This window comes from Mesocricetus auratus, unplaced genomic scaffold, assembly GCF_017639785.1.
Source record: "Mesocricetus auratus isolate SY011 unplaced genomic scaffold, BCM_Maur_2.0 Super-Scaffold_4256, whole genome shotgun sequence".
Lineage (NCBI taxonomy): Eukaryota > Metazoa > Chordata > Mammalia > Rodentia > Cricetidae > Mesocricetus > Mesocricetus auratus.
The window spans coordinates 36,839,723-36,864,942 of NW_024429182.1; the positions used below are offsets into that span (position 1 = coordinate 36,839,723).

General features: G+C 40.4%; 1 protein-coding gene across 2 annotated transcripts in view; it reads left to right on the forward strand.

The window, feature by feature from the left end:
- The window catches only part of CUNH9orf135 (chromosome unknown C9orf135 homolog), a 110,332-nt gene extending 100,184 nt beyond the window's left edge, over positions 1 to 10,148 (forward strand). Inside the window, exon 7 of one of the 2 annotated variants that reach the window (XM_040746329.1) lies at positions 7,783 to 8,349. In XM_040746329.1, coding sequence (XP_040602263.1) covers positions 7,783 to 7,839 — 57 coding nt within the window. In that variant the 3' untranslated portion in view covers positions 7,840 to 8,349. Of the gene's footprint in view, positions 1 to 7,782; positions 8,350 to 9,869 lie in introns of those variants that run through there. The other variant, XM_005063224.4, reaches the window with a different exon arrangement.
- The last annotated feature ends 15,072 nt before the right edge of the window (positions 10,149 to 25,220 follow it).

The following is a 25,220-nucleotide window of genomic DNA, read 5'->3' on the forward strand; positions in this document are numbered from 1 at the left end:
TTACACTTTCTTTTTCTTAGAAGAGCATGGCGGCTACGTGTTGCCTGACAGGGAAATCTTCTGGGATCCTGTCAGGTGTAGCCACTAGATAAAATGTGGTTTTATATATTGTGAGTTGACACTAAGATATGGGGATGAGCTGGGGGTTGTGAGTGAGATTGGATTTTGAGGAGAGGAGGGAGAAATGAAGATCTGCAGTTAGCCTGTGTTTCCCTCCAAGTTCTCTAACCCTTAAATTCAGCTATTTGATATGACTTGACTCTGTCTCATTGACTCTGTTCCATTGTAAATGTATTTGTTTTATAACCAGGTAAAATTTTGTATTAAAGACTCTGACAGACATTTCATTAAGCCACTTTGAAAGCTTGATAATATTTTAATTCTCCATGCATCTGTTAAGTCACTAATATTCCAGATTGTATTGAAAGAAAGACAGATTCTGAAGTGCCATAGATTTTCCATAGAAAGAGGTCACCTTTGTTCTGACTGCCATGTTCCTCCTAACAGTAGTTAGGTAACATACCCCTTTGCCTCAAGGCAAGGTCACAAAGCTCAGTTATGCTCCAGAGAATTTGGGACTAGGAGAGATTTTACTTTCTTTGTTTTAATGGTTTGATTTCTATAGAAAACACATGTCTTTTATAAAGGAAAAAATTTAAAAATTGAGATCCCTAGGCTTCAAATTTACATGTGATGTATTATATCATTTGGTTATAAATACAAATCATTATCAAAGAAAGATGTCCTCATATAATACAGACTAAGGAATAAGAAAAATGTGTTTCATATGATTGGAATGATAGGTTTAATGTCAGCAGCTGTAAGTATTACTGCCTGGAATCTAAATGGTGTGGTTTTACTTTAAAAAGTCAGTTTATCTTTTGGAGGGATTGTTCACATAGATCTTCCTATTTTTCTCTTATAACAAAACCTTATTAAATTGGCTACATTTGTTAATTGTGTAGCAATTTATATTTGTACACACAACCTCAGCTCCTTTATACCTCTTGTGAAATTTCCTTGTGGTTGAGGGTCTAGAATTACAAAAATGTTTTTTTCTTTTATAAGATGAATGCAGTAAAAAGAAATAGTAAATTCTACTTCAATATATAACAAAATTCTCCCACTAGTTACGTATTTATTATTGCTACATCAGATGATTACTATTATTTTGTAATATAGCCATTGAAAGGAAATAACATCAAGTCACTTAAGTTTAGTGAAGAAATGAGTAAGGTCTTGTCACCTACTGTCACCCAGGGTAGGTAAGGCAGATTCTTGCTCTTTTCCTCCCATGATACCCTGCATGTGTGTTTAGAAGACATTACCAGAGGAAGGTGGGGTTTTCATTCAGGTATGTAAGCATCATGGAGTTTTTATATATGGTATGTACTAAAAGTAACAAGACCTTACAGGCAATCTATAAAAATACATACTTTGGTTTTGTTAAATGTGACATTCACATCAGTGTGCTTGCTGCTTCAAATGCCTTTTAAGAGTAAATAAACTACCCAAAATGAGTGTACTTATGGGCATATAATGGAAGGATAGCCTTTGATGAACTAATGCCAGGTGGGCAATGGCTGTCATTACAGTGCACACAAGGGTACTTTACAGTGGCTGGTTTGGCCAGGAAATAACCCATTATACATGTTTATGGATGAGATGGATGGATAGACAAAGAATGCTTTCAAATTATAGCACAAAATTAGGCAGCTAACAATGTTTCAGAAGACTGGTCTCAAATGAAAATGACCTTGAAAAATAAAACTATCAAATAAGAAAGAAACCAAGGAAACAAATGAAATCAGTAAGAATAGACTGTCAGAATGGCCTGTTGGAAGGTTTAGAAAACTTTGCTGAGGATTAGATACACACATTGACTAAGAAACAGCAGTGTCATTTTATCAGGGAAAAATGATGCAGGAGATAATGGTATACAGGGTACCCATACAACTCTTGGGAGAGTTTGTAGTGGTTTATTCTTAGAATATGGGTAACTGCTTCTTTATCCTAAAGAATAAGACTGTAGCCCTCAGGAAGCATGGAGTGTGAGGATGGGATGGGCTTGGGCCAACCTGTTGTGTAAAGGTACTATGAGTAGTGTGCACCTGTCTGTATGATAAAACCTGTCACTTGTCTTTCAAGTAAGTGAAGGTCAGTTGGGAAATGTACTCATGGAAACCTATTGTAATATCCTAGACAGCCTTTCCATGATCCATAAAAGAGAAAGAAGGAGGATGAACAAAAGGATGGGAAGAAGAAATCTTCTCGGCCAGTTTTCCCTGGGCTAGCCTTCTTCTGTATGCTCTCACTGTAGTTTCTTCGGTGGTACCCAGCATCTAATCAGGCTGTTTACCCATCAGCATTCCTCTCCTCTCTGCCTTTTATGGGCATGTTTTCTTGAACTCTCTTAACCCTTTTCTGAGCAGCATATACTAGGTGACTAGAAACTGATTCATCCCACTGTGTTTTGTTAGATCTTTCTCTCTTACTTCTTTCCAAACTAGTGTTATTGGCGCCCACTGAATTCATCAACCTCACTGGTCCTTGTAGCTGTACACTCTCCTTGTTGCACCTTCTCTATCTTTTATGACTTCTCTTTTGACCCAGCCATGGGCACCACTGACATTTGGGTTCCAGAACAGTGCTCTCCAATTTTGCCCAATCTCAGAGAATTCATTTGCCCCATTAGTTCTGCACCCATCATTCTGGGCGTATAGTTTTTGATTATATAATTTAAGCCTTATAAGAACATTTCAAGAAATTCACAGGGATAGCCACATCTGTTAGAGTCAGTCATTGTTTGTCCTGTGAAGGTGGGTGATGATGTGGGATGTCCTTCTGTATGCCGCAAATACATGTTACTTTTATTGGTTGATGAATAAAGCTGTTTTGGCCAATGGATGAGCAGAATAGACCTAGGCAGGAAATCCAGAGAGTTGGAGAGAAAGAGGACAAAGTAATGGAGATGCGATATAGCCACAATAGAAGTAAGATGCCAGAATATTACTTGTAAGCCACAGCCATGCGGTGATACACAGATTAGTAAAAACAGGATAATTTAATTGTGAGAACTAGTCAGTAATATGCCTAAGCCATTGGTCAAACAATTATAATTAATATTAAGCCACCGAGTGTTTAATTGATGAACTGGCAGGTGGGAGAAAAACCTCCATTTATAGGTGACTAACCCACATTCTTTTATCCTACATAAATCAACATGTTAACTAGAGCAAGCACGCATAGCTGTGCTACAGTTTTCAACCTCAGTGAAACTGATGGAGTACAATTATGTAATCCACAGTCCACAACAGATACCATCCACGGTCCCTGTGATGTTCTCTACAGCTATTTTTTTCCCTGCTGATGATCACTGCTGCGTGTAGGGCACTGACTCCTCTCCAGGCCATCTGTCCCATCACACTGTCTTCCAAGTAAACATTTTGTACTGGTGCCATCTCAAATTAGAAATGCCTAAAGTGTGGCTCATAAGTTCCCCATAAAAGAAGTCCTCCCCCAGCCCCATGTCTTACTCTTTACTGGTGTTGCAACTCTCCCCATTATGCTGATTTGATACTATGAATCATATTTGATTCTTTGTACCCAGTTAGCTATGAAAATGCTCTAAGCTCCTTTTGTGAAATGTCCCTTGTCTATATTCTGCAGGAACCTCTGTGCAACAATGCCTAGTATGTACACATGAAGCACATACTTCCCAGTTATCCTTATCTATAAAAAGCTCAGATAGTTCTTTCAAATCCTAGACCTGCCTCAGAGAAACAGGCAGAAATCGTGGTCTGGGTGGCACTGAATACTGGGCCTGACTGCAATCTGTAGTAATTCAAATATCTGTTCCTACATGTAATTCTAAACACTCTGCATTACCCTCTAAGGAAACATTAATCAAGGATTTTATGTATTCTGTTAGGGAACTGAGCATATCGTAACTGTCTGCAGCTAGTGTTTGAAGAGGAAAAGAGTCTAACTGGTAGATAGCCTTCCTACCAACTCTATCACAGTGGAAAACAACTCCTCATTCTAGATAAAACCTCATTTTGATGCCACAACTTAGTTATGATAAGGAGTATTCAGTCTAAATCACTCCCTCTCCCCATTTCTCCCTTTCTCTCTTTGCTCTCTCCCTCTTCTGTATCTACTTGCATTTTTTGTAAAGACAGTATCTCACAGTGTAGCCCAGGTTGTCCTCAAGTCAAGGCAGTCCTATGCCTTAACGTACTAAGTATGGGCATTATAGGAGTGAGACTCTGTGCCCAGCTCATGGGTGTTATAGGAGTGAGCCTCAAGATATAGTGGCTGAGTGGTCTAAATCACGGGAAAAGGAGTGAGTCACTGTGCCCAGCTCATTGTATTATAGAAGTGAGCCACTGTGCCCAGATCCATCTCTCTTGAAAATAATCTCACTTTCTCAAAGATTATCTCCCATTATCTGTGTGCAGTGAAGAACTAACAAATCAAAGCCAAGACTCCTATCCTTTCCAAGTTCTTGTTCTAAGGTTTGCCTGGCTTGCATCTGGAAACTTGACTTTCAGGATCACAATTCTCAGAATGGCTCCCCATGCCAAAGCTAATCATGCAACCTACATGTTTTATGCCAAACACCTGTTTTTCTTCTGGAAATATAAAATTTTGGTGCGTGTAGACTGGGGTTGGATGTGACCAGTGCTGAAAAAACCCTGGGCATGCAATCCTAATGAGCTTCCTCTGTAGAGAGGCTTTACCCTTGTCTGGGATAACGGTCCAGGGGTCTGCACCTGGTATCCTCTGGGCTTCGGCCAATGCACCTGTTCTCCATGCTCATTTTACTTTATATCCTTTTGAGATAATAAATCATGAGTCTGTGAAGAATCTAAACACACAACTGTGAGTCTTCCTAGAAAAATCATTAGACTCAAGGGGGATTTGAGGTTCTTGGTTCAACTTAATCTTCTCCCTAAAAAGATGAGAGAATGTAGTGTATTAAAAAATGACCAAAAATGTGCCCCACCCCACCAGGATGAATGCCTTTTGTTGAGGAGGAGAGTTTGTTTCCTACTGTGGAACCTGGGTGAGCTGTGTCTCTGCTGCAAATGGTGCTGCTTCACTTTTGAATCTAGACAATGAAAAGCAATGCACATTCCCCCTGATTCACTTTGTATTGTGTTCATTCTCAGAACTTGGTCATCACTGAGGAAGTCCATGCAAGCACCCAGGAAAGGCCTGTGCAGTGATTCCAGCCAGTAGCCTAGAGGAGATCCCAGAGGAAACCTCCCACCAACTACTAACCACTGTGAGGGAATGTTCCCAGGTCCTGGCCCTCAAGGCACCCTCAGTTTTCAGGCCATCATGGCTGATGCCCTAGATATTGTGTTAAGAGCTGCTGTCTTTGCTGTACCTTATTCAAATTCCTGACCCAAAGAATCTGGAGGCATTGTAGAATGGCCATTGTTTTATGCTATAGGAGTTGGAAGGCTTGTTATGGAGCAGCAGAGCTGGTAACTTTCCATAAGAGGGCAACTATCTATAGTGAGAGGTACATGTTCAGCATCATGATTCCTGAGAAGAGTGGAGATTACATGTGTTCTCTATCTGTCTCTGTCTCTGGCAGGGTACTCTAGGCCACCTGGTTCTCTTTCCTTGTTGTCATTAGTGGCTAACATAGATCAACACTGAAATTCACAGCCCCTTCCTTTCTAAAATGGGTGGAGATGGCTTGGCTAACTTTCCACTCTAATTGGTACCGTAGATGCCACTGAAGCCTCTGTGACTCCCATTTTGTCTCTACTCCAGTGTTCAACTCTGCATTTTTTATTAACACCCCTTTCCAAAACTGTAGCTCCTTCCAGATCTTGGCCTCCCCACGATACCCAAGGTGGCTCAGGATAGATGAATCTTAGAGGTCTCTTCTGCCTGACACTCCAAAATGAGAGGCTGTATTACAGGTCGCCAATTTTAAGAGTTCTCAACTGGGTTGGGGCCAAGAGACCTCTATGGTTTTCTGTTTTTATTATAATTCCCCCACTATACTTCTTCCTGTCCAGAACAAAGGGACCCTTCATGGTTAAGGAGCAGGGAGAAGTGAAACATTATTCTTGTCTGCTGTCCCGATTTCCTTCTCTTTCAATTTTTCTTCCTAAGGTTCCTCAGACTGTGTTTTCTCTCCCCGGCTCTTCCATAAATCATCAGAGTAAAGGATCCTTTCTGATATATTTAAGGGAACCCTGGGATCTGCTGTTTGATGGCTGGTGTTAAAACTCCTCAAGCCTGTTCATTTACAACAAGGATAATATCTTGCTGGGTAAAAATAATCTTGTTTTGCATGCCTCAAGTCAATATTACTTTGGTCTTTGACTGGTGTTGTTCTGAAACACATTTTACACCCCCTTTGAGCAAATGAGTGGTTACACACACTGAGGGGAAACGCATTAATGATTTTCAAATCATCTCCCCCTGTTTATTGGTCTGCATGGTACTCCAGCTTGCTTGCTCGCTCAGGACTCCCACTAGGCCAGTGTTGCTTTGGGGTCTGAGCTGCACTCACTGCAGGGTATCTGCTTTTTACATGTTCCATCTCAAGGCTTTTGTATTATGCTTTGGAAAGGTTCCTCGTTTTACTTCCCAGTGAGGAATCTAATCTTCTCAGTTCCTGATAATTTGTTTTTGTTTCTGAATGCCTGTGTTGTTCACCTGATCTGTTCAGCTCCTTCTGATTTCCAGACGTCTCCCCTGCCACCAGCTCATCCACTGTTTGCCTTCACTCCCACTCTCCAGTGTATGCTCTGCTGCCGTGGTTCTGACTCATTTCCTTGGTCCAAGGGTCTCGGTGTTCTCATGTTGCATGAGAAATTATGTCAAGATGCTTTTAGCACGATGCACAAAACCCAGCTTAAACTGGATCAGGCGGTAAAGGCAATCAATTGGTTCACATTTTTGAAACATTAGACTTTGGGAAAGGATCAATGCAATGTGTCCTGTTTCTAATGGACTCTCCAAACTGCTCTTTACAAGTATTGGCTTTGGGGACTGGAGAGACCCTGAGTTTCATGCCTAGCACTGAAAATAAATAAAAAGAAAAGAAAGAAGTTGATCTCATGATATACTGGCATCAGGGAAGCTTCCAGTTGTAATCTGGTCTACAAGATTCCTCATTTAGGTTGGCAAGGTCCCTAATGATTTGTTCTAATCTTTTAATACCTGCTGACTTGAGGAGGCAGTGAAAACACACCAATTTTCTTAGCTAAACTAGATTCTGCCCCTACTTCTCTTCTGAGGTCATTCTGCTTCACATTGGCAGCTCCACACTGGGAAAGGGAGCTCAGGGAGAGCTTGTGTGAGCTCTCAAAATTTTATGTGAGTGACTAAGTTCTTTCAAGTCCTCCTCAATTTTCTGACCTCTGGTCATTTGAAATGTGCAACAGGAGGGGTATTTATGCCATGGAACCTGGCCACTGTTATAGACTGGTTCATTTGTTCAACCAGCAGGCACGCTGTAATGCATGTTAAAAGGCAACAATCTTCTTAACTAGTTTCTCTGACTTTAGAATCACCCCCATCAATGCACATGTTGATTTTAAACAACACTTTTACTGAATTCATCCATTTTAAGTGTTTGGTTTGTTTCACTTTGAGTAATGTTTTCACTCATGCCATAGCATCCATCAGTATTTTATTTCTCTTGGTACTGAGCAATCTGTTTGCCCATCCATCAGAAGACACTGTGTGATTTATTGAGACCCAATTCCAACCATAGTTCTTAAATCCAGTCTTTTCTTCACCATGCAGGCCCTGCATCTTACTTGGGCTAAACAGAGCTGGCCCTGGTGGTGTCAACGCTGGTGAGCTGGACTGAGGGTGTAAGAGCAGGAGTCAGGTTGGCCCAGCTTCTTGATATCTGCTACATGGGATGGACTAATTAAGGCAGTGTTGGAAAACTCTCCTTAGTGGTGACAATGAGGGAAATCTGGCAGACTGACCAATGCAGCTACAACCCAGTCCCAGAACAAGGACTATGAGATAGCCCACCCCAACACCCACCTTATCTATGAACTGCTGGAGTATGTGAAGGGGCTGGACCTAGATGCAAAGCTACAGGATCTCCAAGACACAAAGCAACAATAAGATATCCAAGAGGAGTCCCAGTGAGGGACCCATTATCTTTAGTGTAGCAGAAGCCAAAATCCTTGAACCAGACCATGAACACTTGCAAGTAAAGATGTATGGGCTAAAGAGTGTACTGTGTGACTCACAGGACCATGCTACAGCTTCCATGCAGAGACTTTGTTTTGTTTTATTTTTTGTTGTTGTTTTACTTTTAAATTTTGTTTTGGGGGGTTGCAAGAGCAGGGGGTGAAAGCAAGGGAGTAGTGAGATGAGTGGGATTGGAATGCATGATGTGAAATTCATAAAGAATCAATAAAAAGTTTTTTAAATGCAGTCTTTTCTATCTCTAGTCTTTTATTACTTATGCTTCTAGAATTATTTCCCTAAGATATAACACTTTGACTTGTCATTAACATCATAAAAAATACATTGCCCTCTCTGCCTATGAGATGCTTCAGGAAGACACCAACCTTGCATTGGAAACACTCTTCAGTTTGACCCCAGTAAGGGAAGGAATGAGAAGATTCTGCTTCCTCTGTATGGGCCAATAATACAAAATGTCATTTAAAGTAATTGTATATGAATGATGGGCCATGTATCCCCCTATCCCTCCATCAAACATCCATCCATCCATCCAACCGACTGACCAACCAATCAACTGACCAACCAATGGAAAAGTTCCTCCATCCTGAAAATGGCACCCAATGGCAAAGTCAAAGTCCAAACCATGTAGAACAGGATCATGAACTTACTTTATGACTTTATGATATTATAGTTTATGCTTCTGGAGTAACCGTTGGTCTAATTCAGACAGATCTGGTTTGTAACCAGCCTCAGCCACTTAGCACTGATTTCCTATATGCTCTCTCCTGGGGCTTAGGAAAGCCTTTATTTATGTGCAAAATAGGAGTAAAAATCAAACCCCAGTATCCCATTATTGGATTAGAAGATATCAACTCTGAAGTATTGTGCTCAGTCCATAATGGGCACTTCACAGAGAAATGGACACTGTGGTTGAATATATAGTTAAATGCCATTCAAAAAAGCTAAGATGAGAGTGTCTTTCGTGTTCTCTAATGGTTTCATAGTTTGAGTGGTTTTATTTCCATCTTTTTCTGGTACTTTAATGTTAGAACTGACTTAAAGCAGAAATCAGGTGATCTGTTTTATCAGGCTTTATGTTGTAGATCTGCCATTACTCCAGGTATAATTAGGAAGACCCAGTGCTTTCTTGGGAAATGGTCAACAATGGCATCATATTTTATTACTAGGAAGCTTTTTAATGAAGTGGCCTAAAGATAAGCATCTTAAACTATATTTGGGCTGTTTTGAGTCAAATTTCTCATAGGAATGAACCTCAGAGATTGTTATTTACCATTGTGGAAAGCATGATTTAATAATTATTAAAGAATAATCCTGACTTGTAGATAAAAGATGTTGAAAGTAGTTAATCCTAACTACTTTGGTTTTTTTAGACTATCATAATGCTTCAATTGGCCTCAATGCTTGTACTTATTTAGAAAATTTGTACATGCATAATAATGTACAATTTTAAAGTCTAGTAAATCAATCTACTGTGAGTTAGATTCTTCTTTCAGGATTGCAACTACTTATAAATGTCTAGCCAGTGTTTGGTTGGTCTTCATTGAGACATTTGGTAAAACCAAATAATCAGTTGTTGAAAATTTGTTTAGTCATAAGAGCCAACTTTAGGAGCTTGGTTCTTTGAACATATACTTCAGTCGCTAATATTTTTTTTCTCACCATAGGCCTGTCCACCTCAAGATGAATACTCCATAGTCTACAGGAAGTGCCGCTCACAATTCACAGACCTCGATGGCTCCAAAAGATTTGGCATTAATACATGGCATGATGAGAGTGGAATTTATGCTAATTCTGAGGCAAAACAGAAACTCCATTCATTGGCTGGCAATCCTATTGTCCCTCGTTAAAAGCAATATATAAGCAATCCCAATCTCTGGCTAATGAAAACTAACAAATGTAGCAGTTAATAGATTCCTTTAATAAACACAGTCTTCCAATCTAAAGAAACATTTATATTCATTTTCTCGTGAGCTACCCTATAACTCCCCTGTACCTAAGCATCTTTCAAACATCTGTTTGTGCCAACTTTACTGAGTTGGGGCCAGAAAAGATCTTGAGATCAGCCAAGTCAGTGGGGACTGGTTTTGCAAGGATATTATCTAAAAGGAGGGGCAGTTTGCATTTTTTCAGTAAATCACAGCACTGCTTCACATTTCTCACGACAAATCCTTCTTTGTCAAAAAAAGAGAAAAAACTATGCTTCCTTCTATATAACATTTCAGTCAGAGAACAGAGACAGACTTTTCCCATTATCTTACATTAGTGACATGACTTGCTCCTTTTAGGTGATTTCAGGCTCACTGATCATGCTCTAGGTGTTAGTGAAACCTTGTTTAGGATCAAGCCGATGACTAAAACCTGTTTGCCATGATCATATGCTGCTCCGAGTGAATGCTCACGAAGAGGGAAGTCTGGAGATTGTGTTACCTTTTATTAGTATCAAAATCCATGCACAATGATTACAAGACACAGTGAGGAATCTGGGTCGTTTCATCAGCTGCTCCGCTGTTCCCAGTGGTGAACCAGCTCTCTGCCCGCTGTGTCTTTGGTTTTGCTTTGCAGATGTTGCACCTTCCTGCATTCTCCAGCACCTTTTGCAACTTAGGCTTCCCCCTCAAAACTTCATGCATTTCCCTGCACTGGGCTCTCCACCGGGTATCTGATCTGCTACACATGGTTGCTACACACAAACAGGCTTTTCCCAGAACCTTAATGCCTCTCTTGCATTCTGTCTGCCTATAAAACCAGCACCACATGAACAACACCAGACTCTTATGTCAGCTGGAATGACAGGCAGGCCTCCTTGAACCATGGCTGCAATGGCCTCTGGCTGGCTGTGTTGTTTACCCTTGGAAAATAATTTCCTTGTGACCCCTTTCCAGTAGGACACTCTTTCAGCTCCCTGCACAAACTGTTTTCAGGCTCTCTCCTTTTGAATAAAAGCCTTTAAATTGCATTTGCCCTTTTGTATTCTCGAGCCTCTTTCGAGTGAAGTCTTGCCATCAACACACTTCCTAGTGTCCCAGTGGGAAGAGTGATGCCTCTCTAATGACACTCATCTCTAACAATTACAGCTGCCTTGTCTGCAACATTAATGGACTTATTCTCTTTTCCTCACTAAACTATATGCTTTTTGCTTCTTTCTGTTCCAATGTTTTCTGACCCAGCTCTGAGAGAAGCTGACTGCAAGCAATGAATAACAAACATGTCATAGCCTGAATGTTATACTGTCTTCAAATTTATTTGCCTAATAAATTAATCCATTGTTCTAAAATTCAGTCTCACTAAAGTTTTCAGGCCACTAGTGAAACAAAGCCAGATTCTTGGCCAAAAAGTAAGACAAACAGCTTCTATTTAACTCTAGTTACCAAAATAGTCCTTGTTTTCTCCTGAGTTCTCATGAGCAAGGTCTTTGTGGGACAAAGTCTTATCTGTATTCTGGTCTTCTACATCTAACCATGACAGGATGGTCCATGAGTTCTGCCTATAGCTCCAAACCTGTCCAAATTCCTCCCACAGACCAGACTAAAGATTTAAAATCCCATGTTCAACTGCATGCTCATCCCAGCAATGACTCCACTACTCGTGACAATTTTCTTACTAGCTACTTTTTGTCTTGACAACATATTTGACAAAGCAAGTTAAGAAAAGAAAGATTCAGTTGGGCTTATGGATTTCAAGCATCACCGTCCATCATGGAGGGAGGCCTAGGTCCTTGCTGGTAGGAGTGGGGAGCATGAGCTTGCTCATATGGCTATGAACCACGTGTGATTTTAATGAGAAATGTTTCCTATAGCCTCATGTATTTGAATACTTGGTCCCCTGTTGCTGGTGCTGGCTAGGAAGGTAGGAAGCTTTTAGGAGGTAGAGCTACTAGAGGAAACAGACCGCTGGGGGTAACCTTTAAGGTTTTATAACCAGGCTCCACTTCCTATTCTGTCTGTGCTTCTGGTGTGTGAATACAACGTGATAAGCCAGCCAGTCCTGTTCCGGCCACTATGCCTTGCCTGTTTGTCACTACACTTTCCCCATCATGATAGACTGTATCCCTCCTGGAATTATAAACCGTTTCCTTCTTTAAGTTGCCCTTTCTCAGGTATATTGTCAAGAAAACAAAAAGAAACTAATAAATACCAGGAGGCAGAGACCACAGACATGAACTAAAGCTTAGATATAAATTCAAAGGTAATTGTGAGCTAAGCTACAACTCCCAAAGTCTCCATCGCCTTCACATAGTACCACGAGTGGTAGATGGAGAAGAAACCTGAACCTGCATTGGGGTCATTTCAGATTAAATCCATAGCATCCTGAATCTCAGAGTGTTTTGAACAATACTGTAGCTATGGGATGTTTTGAACAATGAGAGGCTGGTTATGAGATGGGTATGGACCCTTTGAGGACCAGGGGCAGCACAGTCTAAAGAGATGTGTTTAGATATCAAGTTGACAAGGGGTGGGCTTATGATTCTGAATTTTCATTGTCAATTTGATTTAGAAGTGATTAGGAAATCAGTAAAGCATACCTCTGGGTCTTTGTGCATATTCTATAAGGAACTAGGGAACTTTGTGAATGTAGGCCGTGCCTTCTGATAAGATGAGGAAGGGCAAAAAGCTTCTGTGCAGACATCCTCATTCTGCTTGCTTGCTGCCATAATGTGAGTTGTTCTCCATGCCATCCCTATGACAGTGTGTGGAAACTTCTGACACTCTGAGGCCAAATAAAAAAAATGCCTCTTTTGATTTGTACATATATTATTCTATCACAGTGACACAAACCCATTCTTGAGGGCAGACTACTCTGATAACAGTTTCATTATCTTAATGAACTTTTAATATTATAGCATTAGCAATTAAACTCCAACATAAATTTGGGAGGGAACCTTCAAAGAGAGAAGGCAAATAGTCTGAAGTCTTAGTGTGCAACATGTGAGAAGATATATTTATAAGGGAAAATAATGACTCAACTTTGACAACTTTTGAAGATAAGAGAATTACTTTACTCTCCTGAGTTTGTTAATACTAATGAACACTGTAGTTAAAAGTTAATTATGAGATCTTAAAAATACCAATCTACATATTTCACTTTTTATAATCTTTATTGTCCTAGAATCCTTTGTAGAGTTTCCAGGGCACTAACTAGAACAACTAAAAAGTAGGTCACTTTCCTAGGAAGAGAAACATCCAAGTTTCATGAGTCAGGAGGGAAAGGATTCTTCTGGATGTTCCAATTATGCTCGAGAGTGGTCCCTTCTGGGCCCAGATGCTGCTTAGAGGCACCTGTGTAGGTTCAGAGGTCTTCTGGATTTTCCTGACATGATTCAGCAAGCAAAAATGAGCAATGCCTAGTTACATTTGAATTGCAGATAAATGTAGCTTTTTAAGGCAGGTAAGTCTCATATGTATATAGTATAAATGCATATACTTATCTGAATCCATATTCAACTGGATGTCTTATATTTTATCTAGCCGTCTCAATCTGTCTGGCTTCCTTTGGCATGATGAGAGAACCAGCAGGTGACAAAGGAAGTGGACTGAACAGTTTTTCCAACGTGTTCCCTTCTGGCTGATTGCATCCCTTGGCAGGTTACACCTGTCCATCAGTCCTCTGCATTCATGTTGTGGGAACCTCTTTTCCTGCATGCTTCTTGTGATCCAGGGAAAATACATCTAACTTGCATGCTCTGGGTCCTATCTCATTCAGGGGCACCATTCCCTGTTATTACTCTACTTTGTTACACTCCCCATACTACTTCTATGCCCTATTAGAAACTAACTTCTTAAATAGCTTGAATAGGCACCCTGTTTCCTACCTGCATGCAGAACCAGATGATCTTGTAGAGATCCAGTCTCTGAGGTGTCTTTCTATGTTAACAACTTCAATGTCTCACAGCATTGGAAATATTGAGTCTCAGGCTACATGAGGTACTGTGCACTGCCCTTCCCTCTCCAGCATCAATACCACTGGTTTCTTTGTCATACCTCTAATTTTCAAGCAGTTTCCTAGGCCTGGCTTTTATTTTTACGCTCCCTTTACACAATGTCTTGGTTTTAGCTATTATAAAATTTATGCAAAATTATGATTTTGTTCTTTTAGTTAGTGTGACATCAATGAGAAAAATGTCTATATGTAATGACACAAAAGCTTTAGACATTCCAGAGTGTGGTGTCAAGAAATTGGCATGAAAGCATACAGTGGTTATGATGGCTATCTTACACACCAAATTTCCTAAGCCACAATGCCTATATAGTCAAATATCATTATAGATGTTTCTACAAGGGTGTTTAAGCTTGTGGAGTTTGTATAAAGTAGATTGCTATCCTGCTTGTGGATAAGGCTCAGCTAGTGTGCTGATTAGCTCATGTCAGCCTGACACTGACTGGAGTCACCTGGAAAGAGCAAGCCTCAGTCTTTCAAAAGATTGGTCCGTGGACATGTCTTGGTGACATTTTCTTGATTAACAGAGGGTACCCTGACATCTTTGGGCAAGTTGTATAGAGAAGCAAGCTGATCAAGTCATGGGGAGCCTTCATAAACTCTCTTCAGTTCCTGCCTTTAGGCTCCTTCCTTCATTCCTTGCCTTGGCTTCCCTTGATCTAGACTATAAACTAAAATGAACCCTTTCCATTTGTTTTGATCAGTATTCTATCACCCAACATAAAACAAACTAGGTCAATCAGCTAACTGATGGCTTAAATAGAACAAATGACAGATCTACAAGCAAGAAGGAATTCTTCCTTAAATGGTCTATGGACTTGAATTCCAAGTTGGTTTTTCCAGATCTCCAACTCTCTGGTCAACCTGCTGATTTTGGACTTGCCAGTCTCGATTACTACCTCAGGATACACTAGGTTGCATACTCTTTTTCTTTAAGAGGTAAAACTCTACTGGGTTAAACAATTTGCATACTCATACTCTCATGCAACAAGGAGCCCTAGAGTAAGATATATTGTAACATGATTAATAAAAACCCAGAGACTGACCTTGGGGTTCAAGCTTCAAGCTGAAGATCAGAAAAGCAAAGTAGCCAGCCACTAGCTCTTACCTCTGCCTTAGACTGAAATAGTGATCTGGCTAGATCCACAAATCCTAAGACTGCATTTCTAGACTGCTGTGCCCTCCTCAATGGCAGCTGCAGATTGCCTAATACTGACTTTGCTTCTTCTTTTTATACCTTTCAAATCCTGGGATTAAAGGGATGTGATCCCAAGTGGTGAGATCACCTTTGTGTGAGCTGTTTCTCTTTAGGACTGGATCAATTTCATGTAGGCCAGTGTGGCCTTGAACTAACAGAGATTCATCTGCTTGTCTCTTGAATCCTGGGATTAAAGGTGTGTGCCACCACTACCTGATCTCTATAGCTTGTTGCTAGCTTTGCATTCTGAACCCTCAGGAAAGCTTTAATAAATCATAAATAATGTAGCACCAGAGTACATATCTACATAATGCATTGTTCAGGTTCTGGAGTTTTCTTGCCTGTTCCCTCAGATTGGCTATATAACAGTTAAAGATGTTTCAGGCTTCACATTCAGACCCAAAATGTTCGGTGTGGTTGACTTTGTTTCTTACATCTGGGAATCTTTTTTCCAGTAGCTCTCTTAGTACATTCTCTACTTTGTGGTCTCTATGTTTGTTGGCCCAACAAGACTAGAGTCTATTTACCTATGGCTAAGGCCAGCTTCCTTCAGATTCTATTGGGTGGTCACTTGAGGGAAAGCAGAGTACTCTTGGTAGGAAAAAGAGGAACAAGCAGGTTTTGGGAAGGCAGCCAGCAAAAGCCACCTGAGGGCTCACCTAGATGTTGAACTTTCCTTGGTCAACATCTAGGGTTGAGAGGAAGAGAGACACTCAGAAGGAAGTAAGGTCTTGGTATGGGCTGCTAGAAGAGATTTAGAAAGTAAGACATATCCATGTATGGACATGGACATCTCAAAATTATTCAAATACTATTTGGATGTAGGTGAAATTGATTACTTATAAGTTATAGTTATTTTATTGTATATGCTTACAATAGCATAAGGATTTGATAAGGCATTTTTACATTAATATTTAGTGGTTGTGAATTCATATAGGTGCCTAATAAATGTGCCTTTGTTGGAAATGTAAAACACATGGATAAAGGCCCAACCAAATCTCAGGCACTATGAGAAAAAAATGCATTTTTAATGCTGCACCTTGAGCCACCAAGTATAATTCAAATTGTAACTGGCAAATAAGGAGAAGTATAGAATGAATGTCAGTAAAAGTGTTTTTTAGCATTGTATTCTTTAGAAGGATTTGATTAACATCTTTATTAAAATTTTTCATAAACTCACAAAAGGTCCAATTCAAGTAGTATTTCACATGGCAGGTGATAAGTTATGAATAATTAAGGGCTGTTTATATGAGCTAAGAGTTGCCCACCTAGAAGCCCTTAGTCACTGCTGAAGGGAAACAAACTGCATACTTACATAGTAGCTTTTGCAAAATCGAAATTCATCATACAAAGGAATGTTTCTAAAGCAGCTCAAGAAAATACAGAAATCTTTAAGTGTTTTTCTGTTTAAGCCAGATGGAGAAAATAATGTTGGGAAACCATAAAGAGCGTGTCTTGCAGATACCTCCTTCTCATAAGTAATTTAAAGTCCAATGGAGTGTGTAAAAAGCTCTTTTTTTGCACTGTGGAAAGTTTTGTAGTTTAGGAGAATGACAGGAAAAGGTGGAGGCTAAGGCAGTGGTTGTGGGAAGGAGTCAGATTATGAAAGGTAATGCAGGTAATGCAGAAGAGATGGAGGTGATGATTTTTTTCTTCTGAGACAGGGATTCTCTGTGTATTTCTGGCTGTCCTGGATCTGACTCTGTAGACCAGGCTGGCTTCAAACTCCAGGTGATGATCTTTAACTATGTTGTAGCATGGTAAGAAATGTAAGCAAAAAGATGACTCAAAGGTAATGGAGGAGAGCTATTGAAAAGGAAATGATTGGGGAAGGAACAGCAGTGAAGATGCTGTTAGAAGTGTTTGGGGGAGAGATGACTGTGGAGAGAAAGCAGCATGCATAACTATGCGAGATGTAGAGTTAATGATGAGTTAGATGGGAAGGAGACTGCATAAGCATCCATGATGAAATCAATGGAAGCATTAATAGTGAGGAGCATCAAGAGAAATGAGAGAATATGCATAAAAAAGCAACCTGTTCTAGGTATGTCCAACACATACTGGGACATCCCAAAAACAGGAATTCACAAGAGAATACAGATTCTACACCTTAAAACCAAGCTTTTCTCCAAGGAGTTACATTGCCACTAATACCTTAAACGTCTCTCATGTCAAGCTGAAGACCTGATGTCCATTTTCTACTGTTCAATGTTGAAAGTCTAGAAAGGTTTAAAAATTCCACCATGGTCATTTCCCCATGAATAACCTCCCTTCAACTCTTTCAGCAACAGCACTTTAGAGACAATTCTTTATAGTCTCCCCAGAACAACTCCTTCCAGTTCCCAGGCCTTCAACTGAGGTTAGCCCACTGTGAAAGACATCCAAGATTCTTCACCATGTCAATGGCTTGGGGGTCATTTTCTCTGCCTGCTTTCTCTGCAGAGAGAGGCATCAATATTATCTCCATCTTCTTTCTTTGTTGTCTCATTCTGCCTTCCAACTACCCAGCTCCTTGAGTTATTTCTTTCACAGCTACTGTCTTGATACTTAGTAAAATCAGAAATCCCAACAACTTCTTTTTATGTTTCTGTGTTACGGAAGAAATTTTTACACACTCCGTTGAACTTTTCTGTTTGTTTGATTTTTGGAAACAGGGTTTCTTTGTATAGCCCCAACCGTCCTGTTCATTAGCTCTGTAAGACCAGGCTGGTTTCCAGTTCACAGAGATCTGCCTGCCTCTGCATCTCAAGTGCTGGTACTAAAGGAGTGCCACTACCACTGGACTTACCATTGAACTTTAAACTACTTGTGGAGGTATCTGCAAGAATACCTTCACCTGGTTTAAACATAAAAGTGTTTTCAGATATCTCCATTGCATATAATGAGAATGGGGCCTAGAACAATGATCTGGGTCTATGGGAGTTTGCTGTGGTAGATGTACCATTTTCAATTCAAAGAAATGAGGTCTGAGTTCATAAAAAGTCAGTGAGAAAGTCATTCAGGGATGATGCTGTGTAGACAACAGAGTTTAAGGACTGGACCTTCTGAGTTGCTTTGGAGTTTGTCCAAAGAATGAATCTAACTTCTTCCAAAAGAAAGTGTGATTGACTCTGGGATATACAGTTTCCAGGAAACCAAACATCCTGCAAGGTGGCCTTCTGGGACTCAGACAAGTGAGGGAATGGAAAAATATGAAAAAAAATGAGCTTAAGAGTTTGTTAGGGAGTTTGAATTCCAGTTCCACAGAGGTGGGAGCATTTCACTTCTGTATTCCCCAGGATTCTCATGCATGTGTACTTCATAACGACTTATAACGACTTAGTGACTGAGTGACACATTGCCGAGGTAGACTAGGAAGTCAATGAGATAGATGAAATGAAGGAAGTCTTAAGAGTTTAGAAAACCTGAATACACAATTTTGATGTGTGTTTAGGAGTTCATGCTTACAGCTTTCTGCGTGGAAAGTAAACTGATAATTACATTCAGTAAATGTCTACTTCCTGAATAATGGACATACTTAGAAGGTACCTTTCACTATTCCCTGCCTTAGAGAGAGAGGATTTCTATAATACAAATGTCTATGGGATATGAGAGTCAAAAGCATTCTATTTTGAGGACTTCACCAGGCTACATTTAAAACTGTTTGCTATGGAACATGTGCCATCACCTGGGATGTGCTCTAGGTAAATATTTAACTTGAACACATAAGCTGTTGCTTCTATTTTAGTTTATTGGAGACACAAAAGATAGAAAAGCAAACAAAGATGATACCACATGGAAATAACCAGTTAAATATAGAAGATGGGACATTCTGTAAAACAGTTGGCTTGATTTATTTAACAAGTTGTTGAGATTTAAAAGAAAAAAAGGGGGTGACTCTGCTACATTGGAGGAGAGGGAGTTTGGATTGGATGACTCTTTGGACCAAACAATTTCCAAGAGCATTATGTAACATTCAAAGGCACTGGGCATGAGAAAAATTAAAATTTATTTTTGTGGAAGTTATGGATAATTTAGCAAATAAATCAGTACTTAAAGTTTTTTTTGGTAAAAATTTCACATGTGCTTAGAATTGTCTAAAAATATCTGGAGCAATAAACTCTTCACAAAGGTTAGGCCTGGTTTGTGTGAGCAGTCATTTTATTTTCTTAGTTTTGTCTACATATGTTTCCTAGTATTTGAACTGCATTTATATTTCTTTGGAATATTACAAACCATTTTTTGTTTGAATAGTTAAAATGAAAAGCAACTAAAGGTGCCACTTAAGAAGATACGTCTGCTGGTCCAACAGCCTCCAAAACAATACAAAGGATCCCTGTCTCATAAAGCCACAAAAAAAAAAAAGATACTTCTGTCCTTACTGCCATCAAGCAATGAAATGACAGCCCACATTAGTTTTCTGAGGCTGCTGTTAGATACTACAGGGTGAGGTACATAAGCAACAACAGGGTTTTGTTGTCCAATTCTTCAGCACACTGAGGTGTGTGTGTGTGTGTGTGTGTGTGTGTGTGTGTGTGTGTGTGTGTGTGTGTGTGTGTGTGTAAGGGGGGAGTCTGTGTGTCTGATTTTTTCTGGGGCCTATGAGGGAATCTAAGCTATACCTCTCGTTGGCTTCTAGCTGCTTCCTGGCTTAACGCTTGGCTCTATGTCCATCTTTACACAAGTTTTACACATGTTGGTGTCTGAACTCTGCTCTTCATAAGAACTTCAGTGATGCTGAATTCGAGTGTCTCCTACTTAAACATGACTCACTTTCCTAATTAAACATACAACCCTATGTACAAATAAACCCACTATATATTCACTGCCATAGATCTGTATGGTTTATTGAAATCCGGACTCAAACACCCATGGGCTAAACACATACATGTCTTTTCTATAAAAATCCCTCAACTTCTGATGACCTCTACACCAAAGGATTTGTCGCTTAGCCTTGTTTTTTTGCACATCTGTCACTAGGGGAAAAACTTACCCTTTGGGGAATTAGTATTGATCCTATAAGCAGTTTTGTTTTGTTTTGTTTTGTTTTTTTTTTGATTGTTACTTAGGATTCAGACAGGAGGATTCAGTATCGAAAAAGGGGTTTCTTTTTCTCTCTCCCTCCCTCCCCCCTCCCTCCCCCCTCCCTCCCCCCTCCCTCCCTCCCCCCCTCCCTCCCCCTCCCTCTCTCTCTCTCTCTCTCCCCCTCCCTCTCTCCCTCTCTCTCTCTCTCTCCCTCTCCTCTCTCTCTCTCTCCCTCTCCTCTCTCTCTCCCTCTCCCTCTCTCCCTCTCCCTCTCCCTCTCCCTCTCCCTCTCTCTCTCTCCCTCTCTCTCTCTCTCTCTCTCTCTCTCTCTCTCTCTCCCTCCCTCCCTCCCTCCCTCCCTCTCTCTCTCTCTCTCTCTCTCTCTCTCTCTCTCTCTCTCTCTCTCTCTCTCTCTCTCTCTCTCTCTCTCTCTCTCTCTCTCTCTCTAGTTGGTTTACTTGTCTCAGTCTTAATCCATCTCACTATGCTAAGAATCCACTCAGGTGTTTTGCAGTCAGAACTCTTATACCCTTGTGTGCATGAATAGACCTTCACAAAGAATTAATTAGTAAGCAGAGGGACGAAGCTCAGAGGCAACTCTGGCCTTATTGTTTGGACCACTCTCCTGATCACTTGTTCTCCTGCCCAGAGAAACGTGAGTTTTTATTCATACGGCAGTAGTGCATTGCAGCTAGGTCAGGCCTCAGAATCCATTCAGCTCTTCTGCTTGGCAGCCCCGCTACCTTGGACTGTAACTTGATCCCTTGGTGCCTCATAGTGCTGCTGAGATTCTTGTGATGAATAATGAATGGGCATGCGTGAGACCATATTTAGCATGTATATATGTTCAGGAGCATTATTATTGCTTAGTTTTGATGTGCAAAGAAGACAAGTGTATGCATGGATTCCAAGGAAGGATTTACAAGTTGATTTATACCGTGAGAGGTGACTAGGTAAATACATTGCCTACTGACTTTGGATCCATAGGAGGGGAAGGGTATTTGCCAGGGAGAATGTACTTTGGTAATCAGAGGCACCAGGGTGAGAAATTTAGTTCTAAACTTATAAGCTAAATGTCAAGCTCCTGCTATTCGCGTATCTTTTGCTTAGGAGACACAAAAAGTATTATGGAATGAAATCCAAGTCCATTGTGAGAGGAAAAAAAAAACCAGACACCCTAGTGTCAAAAGTCAAAGACGATGTATTTGAGCAGCCTGAATGTATTCCTCCTGCGACATCCTTAGAAATCACAGGTGTCTCTATTTCAAGCTCATTTATAATTCTTGGGTTTCAGCATCAAAGGCAGGAGCAATTGCAGCAAAAGGACTCTGTTCTTGCTAGTCACCATGTAAGTGCAAGTGCTTTCATCCACTAGGCACCTAGCTAAAGACTGCACTATTTGAAATTCTGGAGTCGCAAATCATCCTGAGGTTCAGCATTACTTCCTTTTCATCAAGGTAGATGTAAATGTGATTATTGCAAAGGACAGAGCTTTTCTAAGCATTATGCTTTTGAAACTCAGATGAGATGTAATCAACAGTTTCTCATTTTACATCCCTGATGCCTCTTTTTCCGCACAGCCCAGAAGTCAACCTGAGTTTGAATTAAAATCCATTTTCTAGGCTGCTTCTGAAAGATAAAAACACTAATTGGTTTGCAGCTTCTTCAAAGCCCACCCAACAGGTTGAGTTTTAGATGTTTAATCAGGTATGGTCTGGAAGAGTGTCTACCCAATTACTGACAAACCCAGGCCTTTGATGAGTTGTTTTCTGTTCATGACTGTGATCTCACTAGAGCAGATCACCGGTTCAGCACAAGCACCTTGTCACTATCAATTGGGGATTTTACCCCATGTCACCATGGCTGCCACCCCATTTAGCATTAATGAAGCTGGCGATATAGGTGCCACAGCTCTTTGGCTGTGCACCGGCAATGAATAAGCCCATCAGATGAAGAGGCACTGGCTTCCTGGACTGCTGTGAGTTCTTCTGACTCTTCACAGAGAAGTGTTAAAAATAAATACATGTGATGGTCCTGAGAGCAAGTAGTCAAGAATATGAAAACTCTAGAAAAAAATGTGAGAATCTATGGTACCTAAATGAAGACCACGCTCTCCTTGCCACAGACAGCTAAGTGAAGCAGAATCACCTGCAAGTGGGAATACAAAGGAGTTTTCTCAACATGAAAAAGGGCGCTGTGCAAAGGCTAGCTGGCTAACCTCATTACTGGTGAAGGAGCAGTCCGGTGTGTGTCAAGAATTCCACCCCTCTCCCCCCCCCAATGCTGTACTAGAGATTCCACCTAGGGATGTCAGGCAAGAAAAAGGACTGGAAAGGAAGTAAAATATCTCTATTTGAAAACAGCATGCTCTTATATACAGAAAATTTTAGAGAAACCATCCAATGCTGTTATGACTAAAACAAAGTCAACCAATTTTCAGAACACAAATGGTATCTAAAAGTGTATGTGTGTTCGTGTGTGTGGCATGGATGTGTGTGTCTGAGTGCAAACATACATGTGCCACTGAAAGCCTGTGGAGATCAGAGAACAACTTTCAGAACTGGGCCCTCTCTTCCCCTGTACCAGACTTCTTTCTCTTTTAGGCCACCAACCTAGATCATAACATAGAGACTCATTCCTTTTGAATGCTCATCCTACCTTAGGCATGTTTCTGGCTAGCTCTTTTAAATTAACCTATTTCTCTTTATCTTCCTTTTGCCTCAGAACTTTTTACCTTTTCTTGCTGTATCTTTGTCTGTCTGTCTGTCTGTCTGCCTGGCTTCTGGTCCTGGGTGTCTCCCTTCTTCTTCTTCTCTTGAGCCTTGATTTTTATTTATTTATTTATTTGTTTGTTTGTTTGTTTGTTTATTCTCTCTGCCTGCCAGTCCCACCTATCATTTTCTCCTGCCTATCTATTGACTGTTCAGCTCTTTATTAGATCAATCAGGTGCCTTAGGCAGGCAAGGGAGAAACAAATGCAACACATCTTTTTGTAATTAAACAAATGCAGCACAAGCAAAAGTAACACACCTTTGCACATCTAAAGTAATATTCCACCACATAAACAAATGCAACACATATTTACATAGTTAAAATAATATTCCACAACATTCCACTAAGGGGTCAGGGGTCAAACCCAGGTTGTTGGCCTGCATAGTAAGCACCTTTATCTCCTGAGCCATCTCACTGGCCCTCAGCTTTATTTTTCTACAAGTGCAGTGAACAACCTGAAAAAAGAAGTTAAAAAGTCAACTCCATTCATGACTGTATCAGAAGAGTAAAGTATTTAGGGACAAAGTAAACAAAAGAATTGCAGAATTTCTACTCTTAAAAGCTACAGCACATATTTTAAAGGAATCCTAGAAGGCCTGAGGAGGTGGAAAACCATCCAATGCTCTTACAACAGATGGCCTACACCATTGTAAAAAGGCAGTGTTCTCCAAACTGATCTGCAGATTCAACACCATTACCATCAGAGTTGCAGAAAACATCTTTGTGTAAAACCAGGTAGAGTTTTAAGGGACCAAAAACAACCCAAGAAATTCTGGCAAAGGATAAAACAGGAAGATGCATACTTCTCACTTTAAAATTTACCACATAGGATGGATAAGAACAATATATGATTCTCTCTCTCTCTCTCTCTCTCTCTCTCTCTCTCTCTCTCTCACACACACACACACACATATACACACACACACTCACACTCACACACATACATATATTCACACCATGCCCACATATGCACATACATATGTAGTGGTGATATCTTGATTGTACAAATAAAACCTGTCTGAAGGTCAGAGAATGGAGCTTGCCACTAGCTAACCATAGAAATCTGGAGGTTTGTACAGACAGACAGGAAGTAAGGTAGCTGGTCAGAAACAGGATATGAGCAGGAGGAAGCAGGAACTTGCTCTTTTGTCTGCTGAGACACTAAGGATGTAAGGTATTGGAATGGCTTGCTTCTTCTCTGATCTCAGCATTTTCCTATATATCTGACTCTGGGCTTTATTATTTAGGCCAACTAAGAATTCCATTTACATACATACACATGCTTACATACACACACATATGCACACCAGGCAACATACACACATATACACACATACAACTCCTACACACACGCGCGTGCACACACACACACACACACACACACACACTATGAAATTCAGAGTCCAGAAATAAATGCATATGTCTTTGGTCTACTGATTTGTGACAGGTATGCCCTGACCATTCATTGAGAATAGAATGGTTTCCTTGGCAAATGGTGTTGGCATCCAACAGCATAGCCACATGTGGAAATGTAAATTTGGGACCTTATTTCAACTTATGTATAAAAACAGCTCAAAACAAATAAAAGATATAGGTATAAGGCCTAACAATATGGAGGGAATTTTTAGAAGATCGTCCTATTCATAACATCAAAACCATGAATGACAAGAATCAGAATGGATGAAACAGGCTTTGTCTTGCTCTCTTCAAATTCATGATCACTTTTTCTTTAGTTGTTGTTACATACATAAATGTGTGACTTTTGACATAAATATAACCTGCTTAGTCTGTATAATGTTAGTTGTACATACGTATTTTCAGACTGACCAGTGGTTATTGGAAACAAATGAGCTCTTCCCTGGAGAGACTATTTGTCCCAGTCTCAGCATCCCTTAGTTACCTGTAGCCCCAGGGTTGAGGCCTCAAGCTTTTCTCCAGACTTCCCTCTTAATGTGATGTAATTGTCTTAGAGTGAGTTGCACACACTTGCGCATGTACTGAAGACTGGGGTGTAGCGTGGATTTCCCTGAGAGAATCGTGCTGGCTCATTTACAAAACTTGGTATCTGTGTTTGTACAGGATTCATACCTCCCTCAGAGCAAGGAGC